The following is a 20,838-nucleotide window of genomic DNA, read 5'->3' as shown; positions in this document are numbered from 1 at the left end:
GAGTCAGTGTTGTCCCAAAGGGCCAAGGCGCTCACCCCAGAGCTCAGAGTGTCCTGTCCCTGGCATGATAGAGATGCTCAACCGCTTCAGAGTGCACATCAGGTTGGATCCTGCATCAGCCAGTCCTTGCCTGATGGTGGCTGAGGATCTGAGGAGTGTAAGAGCTGGAGAAGGCTGGCAGGTGGACACCCACCCTGGTGATGACGGGCATCTTCACATGGTCCTTGCTGAGCAGGCCTTCAGCTCAGGGAGACAATACTGGGAGGTGGATGTGACAGGATTACCTCAGTGGGTGCTGGGGATCCACACCCCCTGCTTGAAGAGACAAAGTGGTGGCAGCAAGACCCATTGTCCCTCTGTGTTCTTTCTGAGACAGGAAGGAAGAGGATTACTTTTTGCAATCCTACTCTGGATCGCTGGACCACAGACTTAAAAGCCCTAGGACTCTACCTAGAATACCTTACTGGCATTCTGGCCTTTTACAATGTTCTGCAGAGTTCTCTTATTTATCAGTTACCTGATATTTCATTTGTAGCCCCTGTTAGACCCATGTTTTCTCCTGGCCCCCCACTTCCAGGAACAAAGCCTGCTCCCATGACTCTCTGTGCACTGGATTCTCATCTTTGTTCTTGCTGCTATTCGTCTCTCTGAGCATTCCAACAAGGAGGAATTCTCAGCCCACCACTAGGCTCCCCGGCTGATGTTTTTCCATTTCCAAACTTCCCCTGCAAGACAAGGAGCATCACCAACTTGTATATGGCTTGCCTTTCACCCTGCAAGCTGAAGAGGACTCTTCCCAAGTATGTTGTGCCTTCTGATTGGCAGTGGATTCTGCTTATGAAATTTCAAAACATAGCAATTCTTTTTCAGCAGTTAAAAAAAAAATAACAACACACATGAGGACTGTGGCTTTTATAGTATTCCTAGAATTTGTCAAAGTTCTTGGAAAGCCATGGATTTCAAGCTATTTCACTCCAATGTCACTTGAATTACTGTTAACTTATCTTTTACTCCATTCAATAAAAATGTGAAATGAATTCTAGATTTTGGTGTGCTTCTTTGTATCTTTCTTGTTGTGCATTTCTTTCCTTTGTGTTAAGCTCTTTGTTTCCTCATTTGGGGTTTTCTTGGCAAAGTTATTTGTTACAATGAATTTAACTTTGCTAAAATTATCTTTATCTCTTCAAGGAATCTAAAGAATTTTAAGGAATCTAAGAAACAGCATCCTGGTTTCTCTCTGCCCCTTCTTGCCTCTGCCCCTTCCACTAATTGTTTTTAATTTGCCTCATACATTATAAAAATTTGAGTCACATTATTATTGCCACCCTAAAGAATTTTGGGGTCTTATGGACCTCAGAAAATTGATATGAGTAGAAAATCAATGCTAATATGGACATTAATGTCTTTGACCTTGTTCCATTTGACTGGATATCTTATGGATCTGAATGAAAATTACAATTTGAAATTTTGTTCAGGTTCAAATGACAGGCAATTGGTGATTAGGTGTTATTGCCCAAAATAAAGACTGAAACAAAAAACATCAAAGAATAAGGAAAAGAAATCACTTACACAAATATTTTGGGAGTACTTTTATTGGTGGGGAACAAGAAGCTGGAAATCAAAAGGGGTATATATCACTATGCACTTTATGGTCTCAAGATGCAATAGAATACACTTGACACATAAAAAAATGATGAAGAGTTTCAGGAAATAATGTGAAGTCTTCCCATTTGGGCATCTATATAAGATAAGAAATATACATAGAATTTATTCTCCCCTCACCCCACAGGAGCTCACTGATGAGGAGTAAATTGGGGCTCTAAGTCAAGATGTATCAGCTCTTCTCCTCCTGAGTCTGATTAACCTCTCTCTCTCCAAAGTAACCAAGGGTAGGTTCAGTAACAAATGAATTTGCTACTCAATGCTGTATCAAAACAAAGTCTTTATTGATAGTAAAGGGATAGACAGGCATTTGGCCTCCAGGAAGACCAAACTGCCTGGCAAGGGAATGCCAGTTGGCAGGTACAAGGCTGGTGTAGACCGAGTGCAAGGATTCCATTTTTTAGAATTTCCTTTTATGCATAACTAGGATCATCAAAACAACATTTGCACAGATATGTTATCCAAAATGTTGCCGAGATATTTGTAAATAAGACAGGAATTTCTCTTAATCATTTGTATCTCAAATTATCTCTTTTTACCCTTCCTCAGACAAGAATTTCCTGTTAATTATTTTTATCTTGAACTATCTCCCTTTTTTTTTTTTTTTTTTTTTTTGACATTATCATTTCCCCCTCTCAAATAATAGGACACAAATTCTTTTGGGGTCAGGGAAAATGGGCGTTGAAGATCATCTAGCTGCTTTGTGCTGGAAAGGGGCGTTGAAGGGGGGGGGGTTGATGTCTAAAAAGCAATAGCCATAGTATTAACAATTCCCATTCTAAATTTTAAGCACAGTAATAGATAACCCAGACAAGTTTGCTGTTCCACTTCCTAACCATAACATAATTATTTACTGAAAATTCTTCCTCCCAAGATACTAAATGTTCTGGTTACCCACAGAAGGAATGCTATAGAATTCAAGTAAGGTCTTCTTCTCACTAAAGATATTGAAATCCTTTCTTTTGGACCGAAACCTTTTCCTTTTTATAGGATATAAACTGACAGAGAGACTACAACTCGTCTGAAGTGAAAAAAAAAAAAAAACAAAAACAAAAAAAATGTGCTGTCACAATTGTCCCTGGCTTCTCAGAGAAGAAATACCTTGCCTATATATTTGGAAGTGTTCAAGCTGAGGATATCATAATTAAGAAAATTCTTTATTGAGGCATAGTCCCAGATAAAGGGTTTGAAGAAGTCTAGGTCAAGGGGGCAGCTAGGTGGCACAGTGGATAAAGCACCAGCCCTGAATTCAGTAGGACCCGAGTTCAAATCTGGTCTCAGACACTTAACACTTCCTAGCTTCATGACCCTGGGCAAGTCACTTAACCCCAGCCTCAAAAAAAAAAAAAAAATTAGACTTTTACTATAGTTTAAGAGGCACAGGACTACAAAAGTGAACCTCTAGGAACCTCTATTCTATGAACCTCATAGAATTTTGAAATCTATGGACCTCATAGAACTTTAACAAATTCTAGGAAAGCTATGAAAATGATGGTCTTCATAGGAGTTGATGTTAATTTTTAAATTTCTGGAATACAATTGATGTTGTAAAACTTCATAAAAACATGGGATCCACTAAGAAAAAGAAGGCACAAAACACTTGGGAATGGTCCCCTTTCAACTTGCAGGGTAAATAGCAAGCTATCTAGAAGTTGATGATATTCATTTTCTTGCAGGGAAAGTTTGGAGATGGAAGAACTCCAACCAAGAAGCCTAGTGGTAGGTTGAGAGCTCCTCCCTGGAGAAATGTTCTGAGAGATGAATAGCAACAAGTACAAAGATGAGAATCACCTAGACAGAGATGAAACTAAGTTTTGTTCCTAGAACTGGAAGCCAGGAATAAAGATAGGTGTAACAGGTATTATGAATGAAATTTTTGGTAATGGATAAAGAAGAGAACTCCAGAGAACATTGTAAAAAGCGAGAATGCCAGTTTGATATGCTAAGTAGGGCGCTATCCTGGGAATATGGCCCTTCAGTCTATGGTTCAATGTTCCAGGATACTATTGTAAACAGTAATCCTCTTTCTTCTGGCCACATCACAGGAAGAACAGAAGGACAATGAGTCATGCTGCCACCACTTTGTCTCTTCAGGTGTGTGTAAATCCCCAGTATCTACTGAGGTAATTGTTATATCAACCTCCCAATATTGTCTGCCTGTGCTGAAGGCTTTCTCAGAAAGGACAATGGGAAGATGAGAGTCATCACCAGGTTGGGTGTCCACCTGCCAGCCTTCTTAGAAAGGACTGGGTGATGGAGGATCCATTCTAATGTCCCCTCTGAATCAGGTGAGCATCTATCATTTCAGAGATGGGACACATTCTCTACTATGGAATAATGGCTTTGGCATTTTGGGATAATTTTGATTCACTCCTTCCCAGCAACCGCTTGACACCCAATAGCAGATCCAGATTGTGTTGGGAATCTGCTTCCTCTAGATCTAGCCTGAAGTCCTGAAGGGTTCTCCTTTGCTGAAATACTCTGCCCTGCTCTTCTTGCTTTTTCCTTGGAAGACAATGAGATTCCTCCTCCATCAGGAGGCAGTGCTTGATCATTTCCTGTCAGTCAACAACAGTTCTCTCCTCTCAACAAGAAGTTTCTCTGCTTCCTCAAAGTGCTTCTCCAAGCAACTCTGAATGTGCTAGAGCTTCTTCCTGAAATTGGGAGCAGCTTGTTCTACAGGAGAGATCCTGTGAGCCCCATGCTCTGGGGTTTGGCATCATCTCACACAGTAATGTCTAGTCATCTTCACAAAAGAACTTGAAGACTTTGTGTGTGTCACACTGCTTCTGTCCTCCATTACTCTGCAAAAGCTGGGAGCTGAGCTGTTTGCCCAATTCAGTCAGCTATGCTAGGTACCTGTTGATTAATGGGAAGTCTCTGACCTGAGAGCTGCATTCAGGTCAAGAGAAAGTTGTAGCTCTTCAGATTGAGAGACATGCTGGGCAAAAGCTGTGCCCACTCCTGATGGTTGACTGGCTCAGAAGTAGCGTCAAAAGATGGTACAAGTGATCTTACTCTGTAATTTTATATGTGTACAAAGTGTTTTGTATTTTTGCTCATATAATTATTGTCTTTCCCTTGGTAGATAGATTCCCAAATATTTTATACTATTGGCAGTTACTTTAATGGAATTTCTCTCTGTAGCTCTAACTGTTGGATTTTGTTAGTGATATATAAGAATGCTGATAACTTATGTGGGTTTATTTTGTATCCTGCAACTTTGCTAAAGGTGTGGATTATTTCTAATAGCTTTTTAGTAGAATCTCTAGGGTTCTATATACCATCATATCATCTGCAAAGCATACTAGTTTGGTTTCTTCATTACCTATTCTAATTCATTTCATCTCTTTCCCTACCCTTATTGCTGAAGCTAGCATTTCTAATACTATCTTGAATAATAATGATGATGGTGATAAGATCACTCCTAATCTTATTGGGGTTGGTTCCACTTTATCCCCATCACATATGATGTTTACTGATGGTTTTTAATAGATGCTCCTGACTATTTTAAGGAAAAGTCCATTTTTCCCTAGACTTTCAAGTGGTTTTCACAGGAATGGACATTGGATTTTATCAAATGCTTTTTCAGCATCTATTGAGATGATCATATGTTCTTTGTGAATTTGGTTACTGATATAGTCAATTATGCTAATAGCTTTCCTAATATTGACCCAGCCCTGCATTTCTGGTAAAAATCATAGTTGGTTATGGTCTGTTATTCCAGGGATGATTTTCTATAATCTTTTTGCTAATATTTTATTTAAGATTTTAGTATCAATATTCATTAGGGAGATTGATCTACAATTTTCTTTATCTGTTTTCTACCTACTTCCCTGCCACCTAAGAAATGCAGATCATGGATTGTGAAAAATGGAGTGAATATGTAGTAATTTCATATATCTAATTGTTTTTTCCATAAGTTGAGCTCACCTATGCTGATCAGGTCATCACTAATTTAGAAATAACTTTCCATTGCTAATGGGAATGTTTTGGGAAGCTGGTCCTGATAGAATATCAGGAATTCACAGACCCCCTAATATCAATCCATTGATTTTGGGGGTGGGCAGGAATTTCATTTATGCCTAGTTAAGGAGCTTTGCTCTAGATTTATAATCCTATGATTGACCAAATATGAAAGCAGTACACATGAACATTTGGCAAGAATTCATTCAATGAGTCAACATTATTTAGAACTACCTTAACTTCTATGGAAAGGCTCTTTCCTCATGCTGCCTTTTTATTGGAGAAAAAAACTTGGTAGATGATTCATCCCTCTTCATAGCAATTCTAAAATTGATAATTCTGGCATAGAATTCTTCAAACACTTTATCCTGGGACTTAGCCTCAATAAAGAATCCTCTTAATACAATATCCTCAGCTTGAACTCTTCCAAATATATGGTCAAGGTATTTCTTCTCTGAGAAGCCAGGGACAATTGTGACAGCCCTTTTTTTTTTTTTTTTTTTTTTTTTTTTTCTCTTCAGACAAGTTGTAGTCAATTGCATCTCTCTGTCAGTTTATATCCTATGAAAAGGAAAAGATTTCAGTCCAAAAGAAAGGATTTCAACATCCTTAGTGAGAGGAAGACCTTACTTGAATTCTATAGCATTCCTTCTATGGATAACCAGAACATTTAGTATCTTGGGAGGAAGAATTTTTAGAAATTAATTATGCTATGGTTAGGAAATGGAACTGCAATCTTAGCTGAGGACTAGAGCTTTCTTTTTCAAGCATTTCCTTTTATTCTAATACACCCCCATATCTGTTTAGATGAAATCTGTTTGTAGGATAATAAAGGTTTCAAGGGAGAGGTGAAGGTAGTATTTTAGTCTCTTTGGCTTTTAAGCAAGGCAAAATGGCCCAGTAAATCATGTGAATTCTTTCTCCTTATAGTAAAGGTCAGAATAGCTCCAGTTATAAGAATAATTTCCTAAATTTGGAATGCCCAGATTTCTCCAGTTCTCATGAATTAAATTATGCCTTCATTACCTAAGTCTACATTAGATGCTCTTGATAAATTCATGGGACAGTACAATTAGTTAAAAGTCAAGTTCTATAGTGTCTTCAATCTCTCAAAGTAAATAGTTTCATCAATGTCACCAGCTTTTATTTCCCCAAATTTTGTCACTTCTGTAGTCCATCATGTTGAGAAGAAATAATGAAAGGAAATTATATCTCCATCTGTCTATTGACCTGGGGCCATAAGTTCTTGAGATGCAGACAAATATTCTCCCAATATTTGAAGGTTTTATGTCTTAACACAGATCTTTCTGAGGAATCTCTTCATTTCACAGGGCTGTCAAGGCCTAAGTATCTAATAAAGTCTTATCTCCAAGGAGCCACTTTCTAGTTGTATATCATAAGTTCCTGGATTTTGATTTCATTTCTAAAATATAGTCTAAGATAATAGATATGGAAGAGATCTTATAGAAGTCAGCACAACATAACTTCCTCTTAGCAGGCAGAAATGAAAGAAGTTAGAAAATGAGCTTTCTAAGAGTACAAAGAAAGCATAAGGAATGGAAAATGGTTTACACCTCTGATTTACAAACTTCTTTCTCCTTGGACAACTATATCCTTCAGTACCTAGTCTTTCTTCTTTATCTTATATAATTTGGGAAAGAGGCACATGGTGATTCCTTACTAAAAATCATTCTCTACAGAGACCCTTAGGGAATTTCTCCTCTTATTTCCTCTTGTTTTCTGCTTTTCATCAATGAGTAAGAGTTGATAAGAATTTCCTATGCCCCAATGCCCTGCAACTTAGAAGCTCAGCAGTAAGGTCTATGACTATGACTATGACTATGACACCAGGATGGCAATCCAGCATACGGTCCCAGTGCATGACTTGCTGGAGCAGCTTCAGTCTTGTCCCCGTTCATGGCCCCAAAATGACCAATATGTACAAAAAATATTCCTAGCAGCTCTCTTCTCAAGACAAAAGTAATTGGAAATTGGAGGGATGGCCACTTGTGATACAATATTATCATTCTATGTAAAATATTGAGCAGGATGCTCACAGGAGGAAAAAAAAAAAACCACCTGGAAATTCTTTTATGAACAAAGTGAAATATATTGTATAAAAAAGAATAGCAATGTTCTAGCTTTGTTATTCTCAGTAGAGCAATCATCCACACCTATTCCAAAGGACTTAGGATGAAAAATCATATCCATACCCAAAGAAGAAACTGATTATATCTGAATCAAACTGTCATTCATTCTCTCCTCTCTCTCTCTCTCTCTCTCTCTCTCTCTCTCTCTCTCTCTCTCTCTCTCTCTCTCTCTCTCTCTCTCTCTCTCTCTCTCTCTTTCTCTCTCTCTCTCTCTCATTATTTAATTTTTCTTGAGGATTTTTATTTTAATGAGGGTAGAAGATCTATGTTTTCTTTCACAACTTGACTTTTGAGAAATGTTTTGCATAACTTCACATGTGATTTCTTAATTGTGGGTGAGGATAAGGAAGAGTGCCTAGAACTTAAACATCTATAAAACAAATGTAAAAAAAATGTTTCTAATATTACTAGGGGGAATTATTAAGTAAATAAATACCTAAGTCTGATAATAAGAACATGCCTGCCTGACTGGAAATGAATCAGAAATATGTGTCTAAGCTCTCCAGTCTTCCTCAACATCTTTGCCCTCCATGTATTCTAGGCTGCAGTGACAATGGCCTCCTTGTACTCAGAGAGGCTCTTCTATCCACACATTTCTTTATCACTGGAATTCTTTTAATGCTAGGAACTCACTTTGTCCTTGTCACTACCTGATGAGTTCCCAACATCCTTCCAACTCCAGATAAAATCCTCCAATCTATGAGCAGTGTTTTCCCAATTTTTTTTTTCATGTTAGTCTCTTCTTCCTCTTGATTATACTCAATTTAATTCGTATATCTCTTGGCCAAACGTGTCTCTTTTCATGTTTTCTTTTTCATTAATCTGAGAGATCATTAAGGGCTGAGGCTGATTCTGTCTTTTAATTTCTCCCCACCAATTGTCACAGTACTTAAAATATAGGAAAAGCTTAATATGTGATTATTACTGTGAGAGATGATGGTGGAAGGATCATGTGATTCACTATTTTCCAAGTACTCTTTCAAGGCCACTCTGTGATCAATTCATACTATTGTTTAGCAAACTCTTTACTTCTCAAAGTCTATTTATCAAATGTGTCCTATCCGGTTAATCTCCTTTTCCCTTAAAATCTCATTTTTCTGTTTGATTGATGAAGGAGTCTTAAGACTGGGAAATAAATCAGAAAGCTGAACCAAGATGGCAGGAATAGATGTCACCTCCAATACGAGACAACTTAAGACTTAGCTCTAGATTTCAGGTCAGAAGATATTAGTTTGATGCAAATTTCTGAACTCATTTGATCACAAAAGAGGGAAAAGGACTCATACGTGTAAAAATATTTTTGCATCTCCCTTTGTGTGGCAAGAAACTTGGAATTCAGTAGATGCCCCTCAATTGGGGAATTACCTACTTAGTTATGATATATAAATGTAATTTAATATTATTGTTCTCTAAGTTATTATATACAAGGTGATTTCAGTAAAGCCTGGAAAGACTTACATGAGGGTCAGCTAGGTGGTGTAGAAGATAGAGCAAAGCCTTGAACTCAAGAGGACCTGAATTCAAATCTGGCCTCAGGCACTTAACACTTCCTCAGTGTGTGACCCTGGGCGAGTCCCAACCCCAATTGCCTCAGCAAAAAAAAGAAAGAAAGAAAGAAAGAAAACAAACAAAGAAAACGAACGTACAGGAAATGATGCTAAGTGAAGTGAACAGAATCATGAGAACATTAGACAGTGTAAGAACAAGATTATGTGCCAATCAACTGTGATAACCTTGGCTCTTTTCACCAATGAGTTGTTTTAAGGCAATGCCAGGAAACTTTTGATGGAAAGTTCAATCCACATTCAGAGAGGAAAAGAAAGGCTGAATATGATGTAAGCATAGTATTTTCACCTTTGTGTTGTTGTTTGGCTTCTGGTTTTGTTTTGTTTTTTCCCCTTTGAATCTGCTTTTTTTGCTCAGCATGATGAATATGGAAACATGTTTAGAGAAATTGCACCTGTATTGCAATTTACCCTATATTGAATTGCTTGCTGTTTTGGGGAGAGGAAAAGGGAAAGGAGAAGGAGAAAAATCTGGAACACAAAATCTTGCAAAAATTAATGTTGGAAATTATATGTATATGGAAAAAGAAAATACCATTAAATGATTAATAATAATAATAATAATAATAATAATAATAATAATAATAATAATAAAGTGGATATTCACTTAAGTCCTGAAAAAAATTGAATTCCTTAGTGGCATGTGATAAGTGAGATACTACTTATGAACCTCCATTTCCTCACTTTCCAAACAAGTCAATTAAGTCTGGGAGGCTTTTAATGAAAATTATCTGTGATTGGGGATATTCAACATATTATTGAGGGGAGGTATCTTGATACTTACATTCCATACCACAGCCCAGACCAGAAGTTGCTCCTTCTCTTTTAATATAATTTTCTGAACTATTTTGACCTTTCTGTGAAAGATTTCCATCTTTTTCTACATCTTCTTTTGTAAAGAAAGAGGAATAAACAGGAAATTTCTTTCCTCAGCCTGAGTTCTGTGACCTACTTGAAACTAAGAAACTCAATAACCCTGATAAGCTGGTACTATTTCATTGATTTGTTAGGAAGAGTCACCAAAGGAAAGACTGTTAGGTTCTTACTAAGTGCTAAGTCAGTACTTGACAATTCTCTAGTTCCAGCCATGACTGGGAGTTTTACTTGTGAATTTCTGGAGAAGAGCTTCCATGCTTAGGAGGAGCAAGTTCATTGGTTGAAGTAATTTTTCCCAGAAGCCTTTGCATTATCCCACACCCATTCTCTGGGAGGATAAAAGAGGGAAGTCCCACTCTGGACCAGAGTTAACAGCAACTGTCTGGAGACAACAGTTCTCTAGAGGAAGAAGAATCTGTCTGAGAGATTTGAGTTGACACAGCAGATCTCCTCCCAGAGAGCAAACAGCAGCTCCTGGAGACAACAGCACATTACAAAAGACCATGAACCCATTCTGACATAACAGTATTCAGATCTAAGTGATAAGCTAATGCCGGAACAATTAAACTGTGCATGGACAATCAGTGCCATTCCTGAAGGAGTAGGGTCTTATTCCTATCAGAGAACAGCTTCTGGTCTTCCCTGTGTATCTCACATATGGCTTCCCCTTCAGGGTACATGGCAATATCAAATTGATGACCTCTTAACTGAGAAAATTCCCAGCATGTATTACAACAAGAAGATGGAGAGGTATTTTTCCTTAAGCAAGACATGCAGATTATATGTCCACATTCAACTGTGATTAGCTTAATGACTTCATTCAAGCAGTTAACACAAAGGCCCTCTTGTACTGCATCAACCATGATTCTGAAGAGAGAAAATGAGGCAGTGTAAGAATACTTCTATTCCTTCATTTCTGAAGTTTTAAAAAGCACATTTCAAGAACACCATAGCAAGCAAAATCATAATTGATGATATCCCCCATAAACCTGGAGAAAGTCTCTAACAAGTATAGACTCCATCACTTAGAAAGATAGACACAATAATATGTAATAACATCTAGTTTCACCTTAGACATTTATGATGCATTTCATACATGATTTTTTTGGTCCACGACAAAACCCCCATCAAGTACATGAAATTGTCTGCATGGTGGGTAGGGAACTGTAGGATGAGAGGCCAAGTGACTTGCTCAGAACCAGCAAAGCTCTTCTATTTCCAAAGCTGTATGAGATAATTTTGATACTCTTATTCAAATCAATCAGTATTGAATCAATTTGTTGAAATTTTATGAGTATCAGTGATTGTATTAGTGAATCAAACAGAATGATTAAGTTGCTGTTAGGATAAGAATTAATCCTCCTTGAAGATTATATTTATTATGTTTCTCAATTACCTTCCTATTGTTAGTAATGTAATAATTACTCCCCTCCTTGACTTGGGAAATGCTGTAATAAGATGCACTTGGTAGTGCAATAACTCTCCCTCCTATGAACCACTACTAACCACTCCCTATTGATCTTTATTTCAAGCTCACAAATTCCTTAGACTATAGGATAGCATTGGTTAAACCCTAGGGGCTCTTGACTTGTAGAATGCCCTGAGATGTTGTTGAAAGTGTGTTAGGGCCTTTGGATCATCTAGAATTTATGACCTGTGCAAAGTCTCATGACCTATAAAAAGGTCTGCTGATATAATTATTTTTGATAGACATCCCTATCATTTCCTCACTTCTGGAATTGAGGAAGCAGTAAATTGTAATGTGTCCTATTTTTAGTACTCTCTCAAGTATAAAAAAGTAGCTAGCACCAAGAGGAGGGACCTCTGATAGTGAGGAAATCTTGGATCCAACTAAATTCAGGTCCTCTGCATTCACTGATGAATTGATTAATCATACTTGGAGTTCTCCATTACTTTTGTAATCTTCTAGCCTATAGTAGCCATTAATCAGTCAACATTTATTAAATGCCAGCTATTTGCCAGTTACTGTGCCAGAAAGTTTACAAATATCTTCTCATTTGATCAGCACAATGACTTAGGGGATTTCATTTCCCTAATCATGCTGTCAGGAAACTGAGGTAAATAGAGGTTAATAACTTGCCCAGAATTAAACAGCTAAATACATATGAGACTGGATATTGGAAGTAGGTCTTCTTGATTCCAGTCCCAATGCTGTACCCATTATGCCATTTCTGTAATAAAATAAGCATAATAATTAATTATAGCAATAAATAATAATAGATAAACCATTCTGTTACAAAGGGAAAATAAGAAATTTGGATGCAGAAAGTATGCTGAAATTCTAGTACTGAATTTGGCCAAGTCGCTAAAAAAAAATCTCTTCTGTTTCTCCCTGTGTAAATGAAATGATGAAATTAGATGACCTCTGAGGTTTCCAGCACTTTCTCAATTGTAGATCTTCAATAACAACAACAAAAACTCTCTTTAGAGGGACACCCACTTTGGGCATTCTCTTGAGCCTCTAAGCATCTGACATCCAGGTTGTGAATATGTCTTAAATTAGAGCAGCACACAGTAAGTAGGATCTAGGGCTTATGTTTTCCCCACACATTTCCCCACCATTATACTCTGTGTGGAGTACTGGGATGCAGCAATTGTAAAATATAAGATAGTTTGTTCCCTCCAAAAAAAAAAAAAAAAAAAAAAAAACTTTTATAATTTGTCATCCTGGTATTTTCCATTTCCCTTAGGCATACAATTAATCTCAGTGTTCACTCATTAACCAATTCATTCTGCTTATTCTGAGATTAATGAAATATTTTCCCTCCTTTTCTAGGACCTCAAATTGGTCCCAGTCAAGCTCCATATTCCACACTGCCCATCTTCTGCTCATATCCCCTACTTGACACTGTGTGAGTGGGAACCTTGGGCCGCCTTCTCTGTAATAATACTACCAACACTAAGACTTGAGTAAATGGTGAATCAGTGTACGCACTGGGAAAGTGAAGGGAAATTTCAAATGGTGTGAGGTGAGAAAAAGCAGAGAAGCATCATCTCTCAAAAAATAGTCTAAAACTTGTAAAGAAATATAAGATGAAGGAAGTTCTTTGTGGGTGAATCAACTACTGGGTTCTGTGGGAATTGTGAGAAAATGTCAGAGCACTGGTTGAACCTGCCACCATGTAGCCTAGAAAACATATCTGTTGCCTAGAAACAAAATTTTTTAAATATTTAAATCAGAACTTAGATTACCCTGACCAGATGCCCAGCCAGATATGAAGATTTGCAAGAAATGTTAAGAGTTTCCCTTAGGTACACATCTCAAAGATTCATGTGGCTTATTTGAAAATGCCTCCTAGCTGGCCAGGCAGCTTCTCTTTTTTTCTTCCTTGTTTGAATCCTATATTATGTATAATTTACAGAAAATCGGTGGCAACAGCCATCCAACTTTTTAAGTTTCCCTTCTGCTGGAAGGCTTAAACTTCTTTTTAAATTATTTTAGCTCTAGATTTTGTTCTCTATCAATAGAGGCAGGAGGAGAAAAGATGGGTTTGGAATTGCTAACTTTTGAGTGATAGACAATTAAGTATAAGTGGTAGAATGATTACCATCCCCAGCTGAGGACATAATTGAAAGTAAATAACAACAATCAGTAGTGGATTCATTCAGCATGCTCTCCTAACTTAAATTCTTTTGATTCTTTTAAAAGAATTGATGGATAAAATCTGAAATAACCAAGGAAACAAAGGTTGCCATATACATTTATTATGTAATACATGACAACTGCAGAGCAAATCTGGACCAGTCCTCCTCAGCCTGGCACTTGACCCCTTACAGGGGAAACATTTTCTGAATTAAAAAAACCAAGTAGGAAGATATAAAACAGGATATGGAGGGGAAGAGGGAAAAGGGGAAATTCCTTGATTTGGTAGAGGTGGCCCAACTTCTAAATCACTTGGCAATGCAATGAAGTTTTCTCCCAATTCTCACCATTGAACAGTGTTCTGAGTAGTTAGAAATTGAAGTGGATCCCTAATTAAATAGAAAGGGAACTGAGCTACCTCCAGAACTGAGTCACAACATAAATTCAGTGTGGTGTATTGAATTCCAATAATTCTTTTGAAAAGTAAAGAAAAGTAAGACTTATTGACAGTGAAGTAGAGATAATTTCCAGTTAGGTACTATTTGCACTAGTTGATATCTATAGGGAGGATCTTCCAATTTTATCATTCTGTATTTGTCACCTGCTGAAAGTCCAAAGCCAAGAACATACTAAGGCAGGCTAGCTGCTTTCCCAGAGGTGTGAACACCATCATACTCACTGCTAATGCTATCCCAGGTGAAGTTCAGCAAGTTCCAGAACAAAACTTATGGCAGAAGAGGTGGTCCTGTGAAATCTAATAATGAATTGAATTTATATCTTATGTGGTTCAGGTGAATTTCCACCTTGTGTTGGAAGGGGTAAAATTTAAATAAATGACATATTTTGAATGAATCATTTAAAAAAAGGTTTCTAGTTTAGGAAACTTATTTCCTTTTCTGAATTTCAGAATTGGGTCCATTTGTAAGAAACTAGCAGGTAAATATTTCAGTGACAATGGAATGCTACAGCATGACTTAATCTAACAGTGCTGATAAACTTCCTAGGACACTAGCCTTTTTGGGTTTTGTATTAGGGGGTTATGATGTTTAACTAAGTTGATTAAGGAGATGTCCCAACTATAGGTGTCTTCAGGGATGTGGATATTCAATGTGAATTTCAAATCCACTTGGTGAGAATGTGGTTCTAGTTTATTTAGTAATTTGCTAAACTTGAACACTGGTATTTTTATTTTATTTATTTTATTCTGAATGTAAGGAGGGGGAGTTTTTTAAATAACATAACAAAATACAGGTATCTTGAAATTTTCTTTTTGGGGGGGAGCTAGGTAGCACAGTGCATAGAGCACTGGCCTTGAAGTTAGAAAGACCTGAGGTCAAATTTGACCTCAGACACTTAACACTTCCTAGCTGTGTAACCTCGGCCAAATGACAACCCCAATTGCCTCAGGGAAAAAAAAAAAAAAAGAAATTTTCTTTTAAAAATTATTTTCTTCTCTTTCTGCCCTCCTCCTAGAAATGGCTAATATTAAGCACAAACATATTTATGGGATGAGATGTGAACCCCATTATATTCACCATTAATGCTATCACAAGTGAATTTTAGGAAGTATCAAAACAAAGCTTATGGCAGTACAGGTGTTACTGGGGAATCTAATAATGCATTGAATGTACATGTTATGGCACATCACATGAATTTAAATATGTTTTGGAAGGGGATGAATTCAGAGGAAGTACCCAGAGAGAATCATTAAAAAAAAAAATTAATCTTATTTCTTTTTCTGAACTTCTCACTTGGGTCCATTTTCAAGAAACTAGAAGGGAAAGGCTAGACTTTATTTTTTCATTTTCTTCAGCTCAGAATATTTTGTATTTTCCGTCATTAGGCAAGCAATTCTGATCAGAAAAAGAAAAGACAGAAGGAGGAAAAATGTCACTTTCTAAACTTAATTGTCATAAATATCAAATTCATTCAGTATTTCATGCCATTAATCCAATTTTTGTCCAAAAAATGGAAGGACAGATCATTTTCTCTTGGACTCATCCATGGATATTCATTCCAGTCATACTGAAATTAATGAGATATTTTCACTCCTTTTATAGGTCTTTAAATTGGTCCCAGTCATGCTTGATATTCCACATTGGCCATCTTCTGCTCATGCACTCTACTTGACACTGAGTGGTTGGGAACCCTGGCCTTCTCTGTAGGAGCACTACCAACCTCAAAAGACTTGAGCAAATGGTGAAATAATGTGTGCACTGGGAAAGTGAAGGGTACTTTCAGAGGGTGTGAGGTGAGGAAAAGCAGAGAACAAGCACCTCTCAGAAAATGGTCTAAAACTTTTGAAGACATATAAGAAAAGTTCTTTGTGGGTAAATCAAATAAGGGGTTCTGTGGGAAGTTTGAGAAAACTTCAGAGCTCAGGTGGAACCTGCCACTAGGTAACCTACAAAACATGTTGCTCAGAGACCTGATTAACTTAATGTTTAAATCATAACCTGGATTGCCTATCCACATGGCCAACAGGTAAGAAGATTGATGCAAGAAACATTGGGAGGTTTCCCTGGTTATAAATCCCAAACCATTCATGTGTCTTATCTGCAAATATTTCCAAGCTGGCCAAGCAACTTCTGTTTCTTTCTTCCTTTGTTTGAATCCTATATCATATGTAAGTTACAGATATTCAGTGGCAAAGGCCAAAGCAACTTTTTGACCCTCCCCTCCATGGGATGACTTAATAAACTTCTTTGTAAACTCTGTTAGTTGTGGATTTTGTTCTCAGTCAGTAGAGGCAGGAGGAGAGAAGAGAGGTTTGGCATTGCTCCTTTATGAGTGACAGATAATTAACTAGAAATGGCAGAATGATTACCATCCCCAGATGAGGACATGTTGAAATTAGATACCTCCAATCAGTAGTGGACTCATTCAGCATATTCTCCTAACTTCAATTCTTTTGGTTCTTTTGAAAAGAATGTGATGGATAAAATCTGAAGCAATGCAAGAAACAAAGATTGCAGTATAGATTTATCACTTAATACATGTTAATTGCAGAACACATCAGCAGCAGGCCTCCTCAGCTGGGCACTTGGCCCCATTACAAGGGAGCCACTGCTTTTTGAATAAAAGTAAACAAGGAAGAAGACATAAAACAGGATAGAGATAAGGGACTTCCAAAGTTGGGAGGGAGAGAGGGGAAAGTGACAATTCCTTGGTTTAGTAGAGGTGGTCCAACTTCCTAACCTCAGGGGACTAGGTTCAAACAATGCAACTAAGCTTTCTCACAATCCCCAAAAACTGAACCATTTTTTTCTTAGTAGACAGAAAATGGAATTAGGTCCCTCATTAAACAGAAAAGGAACTGAGCCACATCCAGAACTGAGTCACAGAATAAACTCAATGTGGTTCACGTAATTCTAATAATTCGTTCAAATAATCAAGAAATGTTAAGATGTATTGATTCTGCAACTGGGGTCACTCCCAGTTAGGATGGACTAATTAATATCTATAGAGGGGACCTTTCCACTCTGTCATTCTGTGTTTGTCCTATGATGAAAAGTTCAAAACCAAGAACAAACTCAGCTGTGGCAGTCACTTTCCCAGAAGTAAGAATTCCATGGTACTCACTGCTAATGCAGTCACCAGATAGTGACTGTCAGAAGTATCAGAACAAAGTTATGGCAGACAGGTGGTCCTGGGAATTCTTATATTGAATGGAATTCACATCTTATACTGGACTAGCCAAATTTTCACCTTGTGTTGGAAGGGGTAGAATCGAGAGGAAGCATGCCTAAGTGAACATTTTTATTATTTAAAAAAAAAAAAAAAAAGTTTCTTATTGTAATTCTCTCCAAGCCTCCCTGTATTCCTCCTGCTGTCCATTTCTTACAGAGCAATAATATTCCATAACCTTCATATACCATAATTTACCCAACCATTCTCCAATTGATGGACATCCATTCATCTTCCAGTTTCTAGCGACAACAAAAAGAGCTGCCACAAACACTTTGGCACATACAGGTCCCTTTCCGCACTTTAGTATTTCTTTAGCTTATGAGCCCAGTAACAGCAATGCTGGGTCAAAGGGTATGCACAGTTTGATAACTTTTTGGGCATAGTTCCAATTTGCTCTCCAGAATGGCTGGATTCTGGAAAGTTAAATTAATTGTAATAAATAACTTTGCCAAGAAAACCCCAAATGAGGAAACAAAGAGCTTGACACAAAGGAAAGAAATGCACAACAAGAAAGATACAAAGAAGCACACCAAAAGCTAGAATTCATTTCACATTTTTATTGAATGGAGTTAAAGATAAGTTAACAGTAATTCAAGTGACATAGGAGTGGAATGGCTTGAAATCAATGGCTTTTGAAGAACTTTGATAAATTCTAGGAAGACTATCAAAGCAACAGTCCTCATGTGTGTTATTTTTTTTAACTGCTAAAAAAGAATTACTATGTTTTGAAATATAAGCAGAATCCACTGCCAATCAGAAGGCACAACATACTTGGGAAGAGTCCTCTTCAGCTTGCAGGGTGAAAGGCAAGCCATCTACAAGCTGGTGATGCTCCTTGTCTTGCAGGGGAAATTTGGAAATGGAAAAACAACAGCCGGGGAGACTAGTGGTGGGCTGAGAATTCCTCCTTGTTGGAATGCTCAGAGAGACGAATAGCAGCAAGAACAAAGATGAGAATCCAGTGCACAGAGAGTCATGGGAGCAGGCTTTGTTCCTGGAAGTGGGGGGCCAGGAGAAAACATGGGTCTAACAGGGGCTACAAAGAAAATATCAGGTAACTGATAAATAAGAGAACTCTGCAGAACATTGTAAAAGGCCAGAGTGCTAAATTTGTATTCCAAGTATACTCCAATCCTGGGAATAGGATCTTTTAGTTTGTGGTTCAGTGATCCAGGATAAGATTGCAAATAGTGTCCATCTTCCTTCTTGACACATCTCAGGAAAAAGACAGAGGCATATTTAGTTATTCTCCCGGGACTTTTCATCCTCAAGTAGGTTGTATGAATCCCCAGTGTCCACTGAGGCAGCTGTGTCAATTCCACCTCCCAGTACTGTATGCCTGAGGAGAAGGCCTGCTCAGCAAGGACCATGTGAAGATCAAAGTCATCACCAGGGTGGGTGTCCACCTGCCAGCCTTCTCCAGCTCTTACACTCTTCAGATCCTCAGCCACAATCAGGCAAGGACTGGCTGATGCAGGATCCAACCTGATGTCCACTCTGAATTGGTTGAGGATCTCTATCATGCCAAAGATAGGACACACTCTCACCTCTGGGATGAGAGCCTTGGCCCTTTGGGACAATGCTGACTTGCTCCTTTCCAGCAACTCCTTGACATCCCGGAGCAGATCCAGATTGGGTTGGGAGTCTGCTTCCTGTAGATCTAGCATGAGATCCTGAAGGGTGCTGCTTTCCTGGGATAGTGTCTGCTTCTTGTTCTTTTTTTCTTGATCCATCCTTTCCAGATAATGATATAACTCATCCCACATGAGGGAATCCCATTCCCGGTATTCTCTGCTGATCATCTTCTCCCAGTCAATAACAGATTTCTTTTCCTTAACAAGAAGTTTCTTAGTTTCCTTAAAGTACTTCTGCAAGCATCTTTGCAGGTGCTGCATCTTCTTCCTGGAATTGGACACAGCTTCTTCTACAGGACAGTGCCTGTGAGCCCAATGCTCTGGGGCTTGACAACATCTTAGACAGAGCACGGTCTGGTCGTCTTCACAAAAGAACTCCAAGACTTCTTTGTGAATGGCACAGCGCCTCTGTCCTCCAGTACTCTGTAACAGCTGGGACCTGAGCTGTGTGCCCAGTTTAGTCAGCTCTGCTAGGCTCCCATTGACTAATGGGAAGCCTCTGACCTGAGACACTTGCCTGCATTCAGGGCAAGAGAAAGCTGTAACTGCTGTGCTTGGGAGACATGCTCGGCAAAAGCTGTGCCCACACCCGATGGTGACTGGCTCACAGAAGTACTTCCAACAGATGGGACACGTGATCTGGTTCTGCAATTGTTGCAGCATTTCCACAGCAGCAGCAGCCATTCTCTTCTCTCTACTTGCTTCTGTTCTGCAGCAGCTGAGATGAAGAGCCTTCACTTCTATTCAAAGCAGTGCTTCTGAGCAGAAGAAGGCTCTCCTTTTATAGCAGGTAGCCCCACCCCTCTAGATCCTCCCTGGCAAGGTGTGAATTCCCCTGTCCCAGAATTCTGAAGTTCTACCTGAGAACTCTTCCCAGTTGACAGAGCCCTGAGGACCTCAGAGTTCACACTTTTAGTTGGCTCCTTTGAATGTTTGGATTTCACCATCCTGCAGCTTTGTGGCTGTCTGTAAGGAAGAGCTTTCTTTCCTTACCCAGCCTTACTCAATCAGTTCTCAGAAGCTCCAAAAGTCCTGTGCATTTCTCCCTTCAATCTACTTTTAGAAAGTCACAGAATTTAAGATTAAAAATGGATCTGCATGGCCATTTAGTTCAAGGAGCCCACAGCCATGATGAGGGCCATCTCCAGGATCCAAGAAGGGGTATTCCTTCTCTGTTGCATCGACAGTGGCATACTTATTACTTCTTCTCTATTGCATTTTTCTCTCAGTTAAGTGTCTTCTTCCTCCTTATTCCATTCTTTCCACACTTGTCAATTAATCTTCCACAAGCAACCTGAGGATTGAAACTGTCTAAAAAAGTGTAACAGAAAAACTGATTTGCTTCTTATTTTAAACAACAGACTACCTTTTTTATAAACAGTTCAACATACAAAGCACATTAATTGAATTTTTTCATTTATCATTTTAAATTAGTAGAACAAGACATTAAAGTGTCAACAACTTATTTGCAAATTTAATTTCCTTTCCCTAATCCTACCTTTCTTTCACAAATGGTGCACCTAGAGGACAGGGTCTGATTTGTTTATCTTTTGTCTTCTAATATCTTCCATGATGCCGGTGAAATGATAGGTGTCTAAAAGTGTTAACTGAATTGAATTCTATTGATTTTAAAAATGAGGACTCCAATGAAGGCTACAGCATTGGGATGGCTAGTGCTTTTTTTCCATTCC

The 20,838-nt window shown here is 38.2% G+C and overlaps 1 protein-coding gene across 1 annotated transcript; it reads right to left on the bottom strand.

The window, feature by feature from the left end:
• Positions 1–3: 3 nt before the first annotated feature.
• On the bottom strand, positions 4–19,831 carry LOC141562399 (E3 ubiquitin-protein ligase TRIM58-like). Its single transcript, XM_074302440.1, has 2 exons — positions 18,846–19,831; positions 4–148 (listed from the first exon to the last, which is right to left on the bottom strand). The coding sequence occupies exons 1-2, from the start codon at positions 19,829–19,831 to the stop codon at positions 4–6; spliced, it is 1,131 nt and encodes a 376-aa protein (XP_074158541.1).
• Between the last annotated feature and the right edge of the window lie 1,007 nt (positions 19,832–20,838).

Source organism: Sminthopsis crassicaudata, chromosome 3 (assembly GCF_048593235.1).
Source record: "Sminthopsis crassicaudata isolate SCR6 chromosome 3, ASM4859323v1, whole genome shotgun sequence".
NCBI lineage: Eukaryota > Metazoa > Chordata > Mammalia > Dasyuromorphia > Dasyuridae > Sminthopsis > Sminthopsis crassicaudata.
Note: the sequence above shows the minus strand (reverse complement) of the source record. Positions and strands in the feature narration are given on the sequence as shown.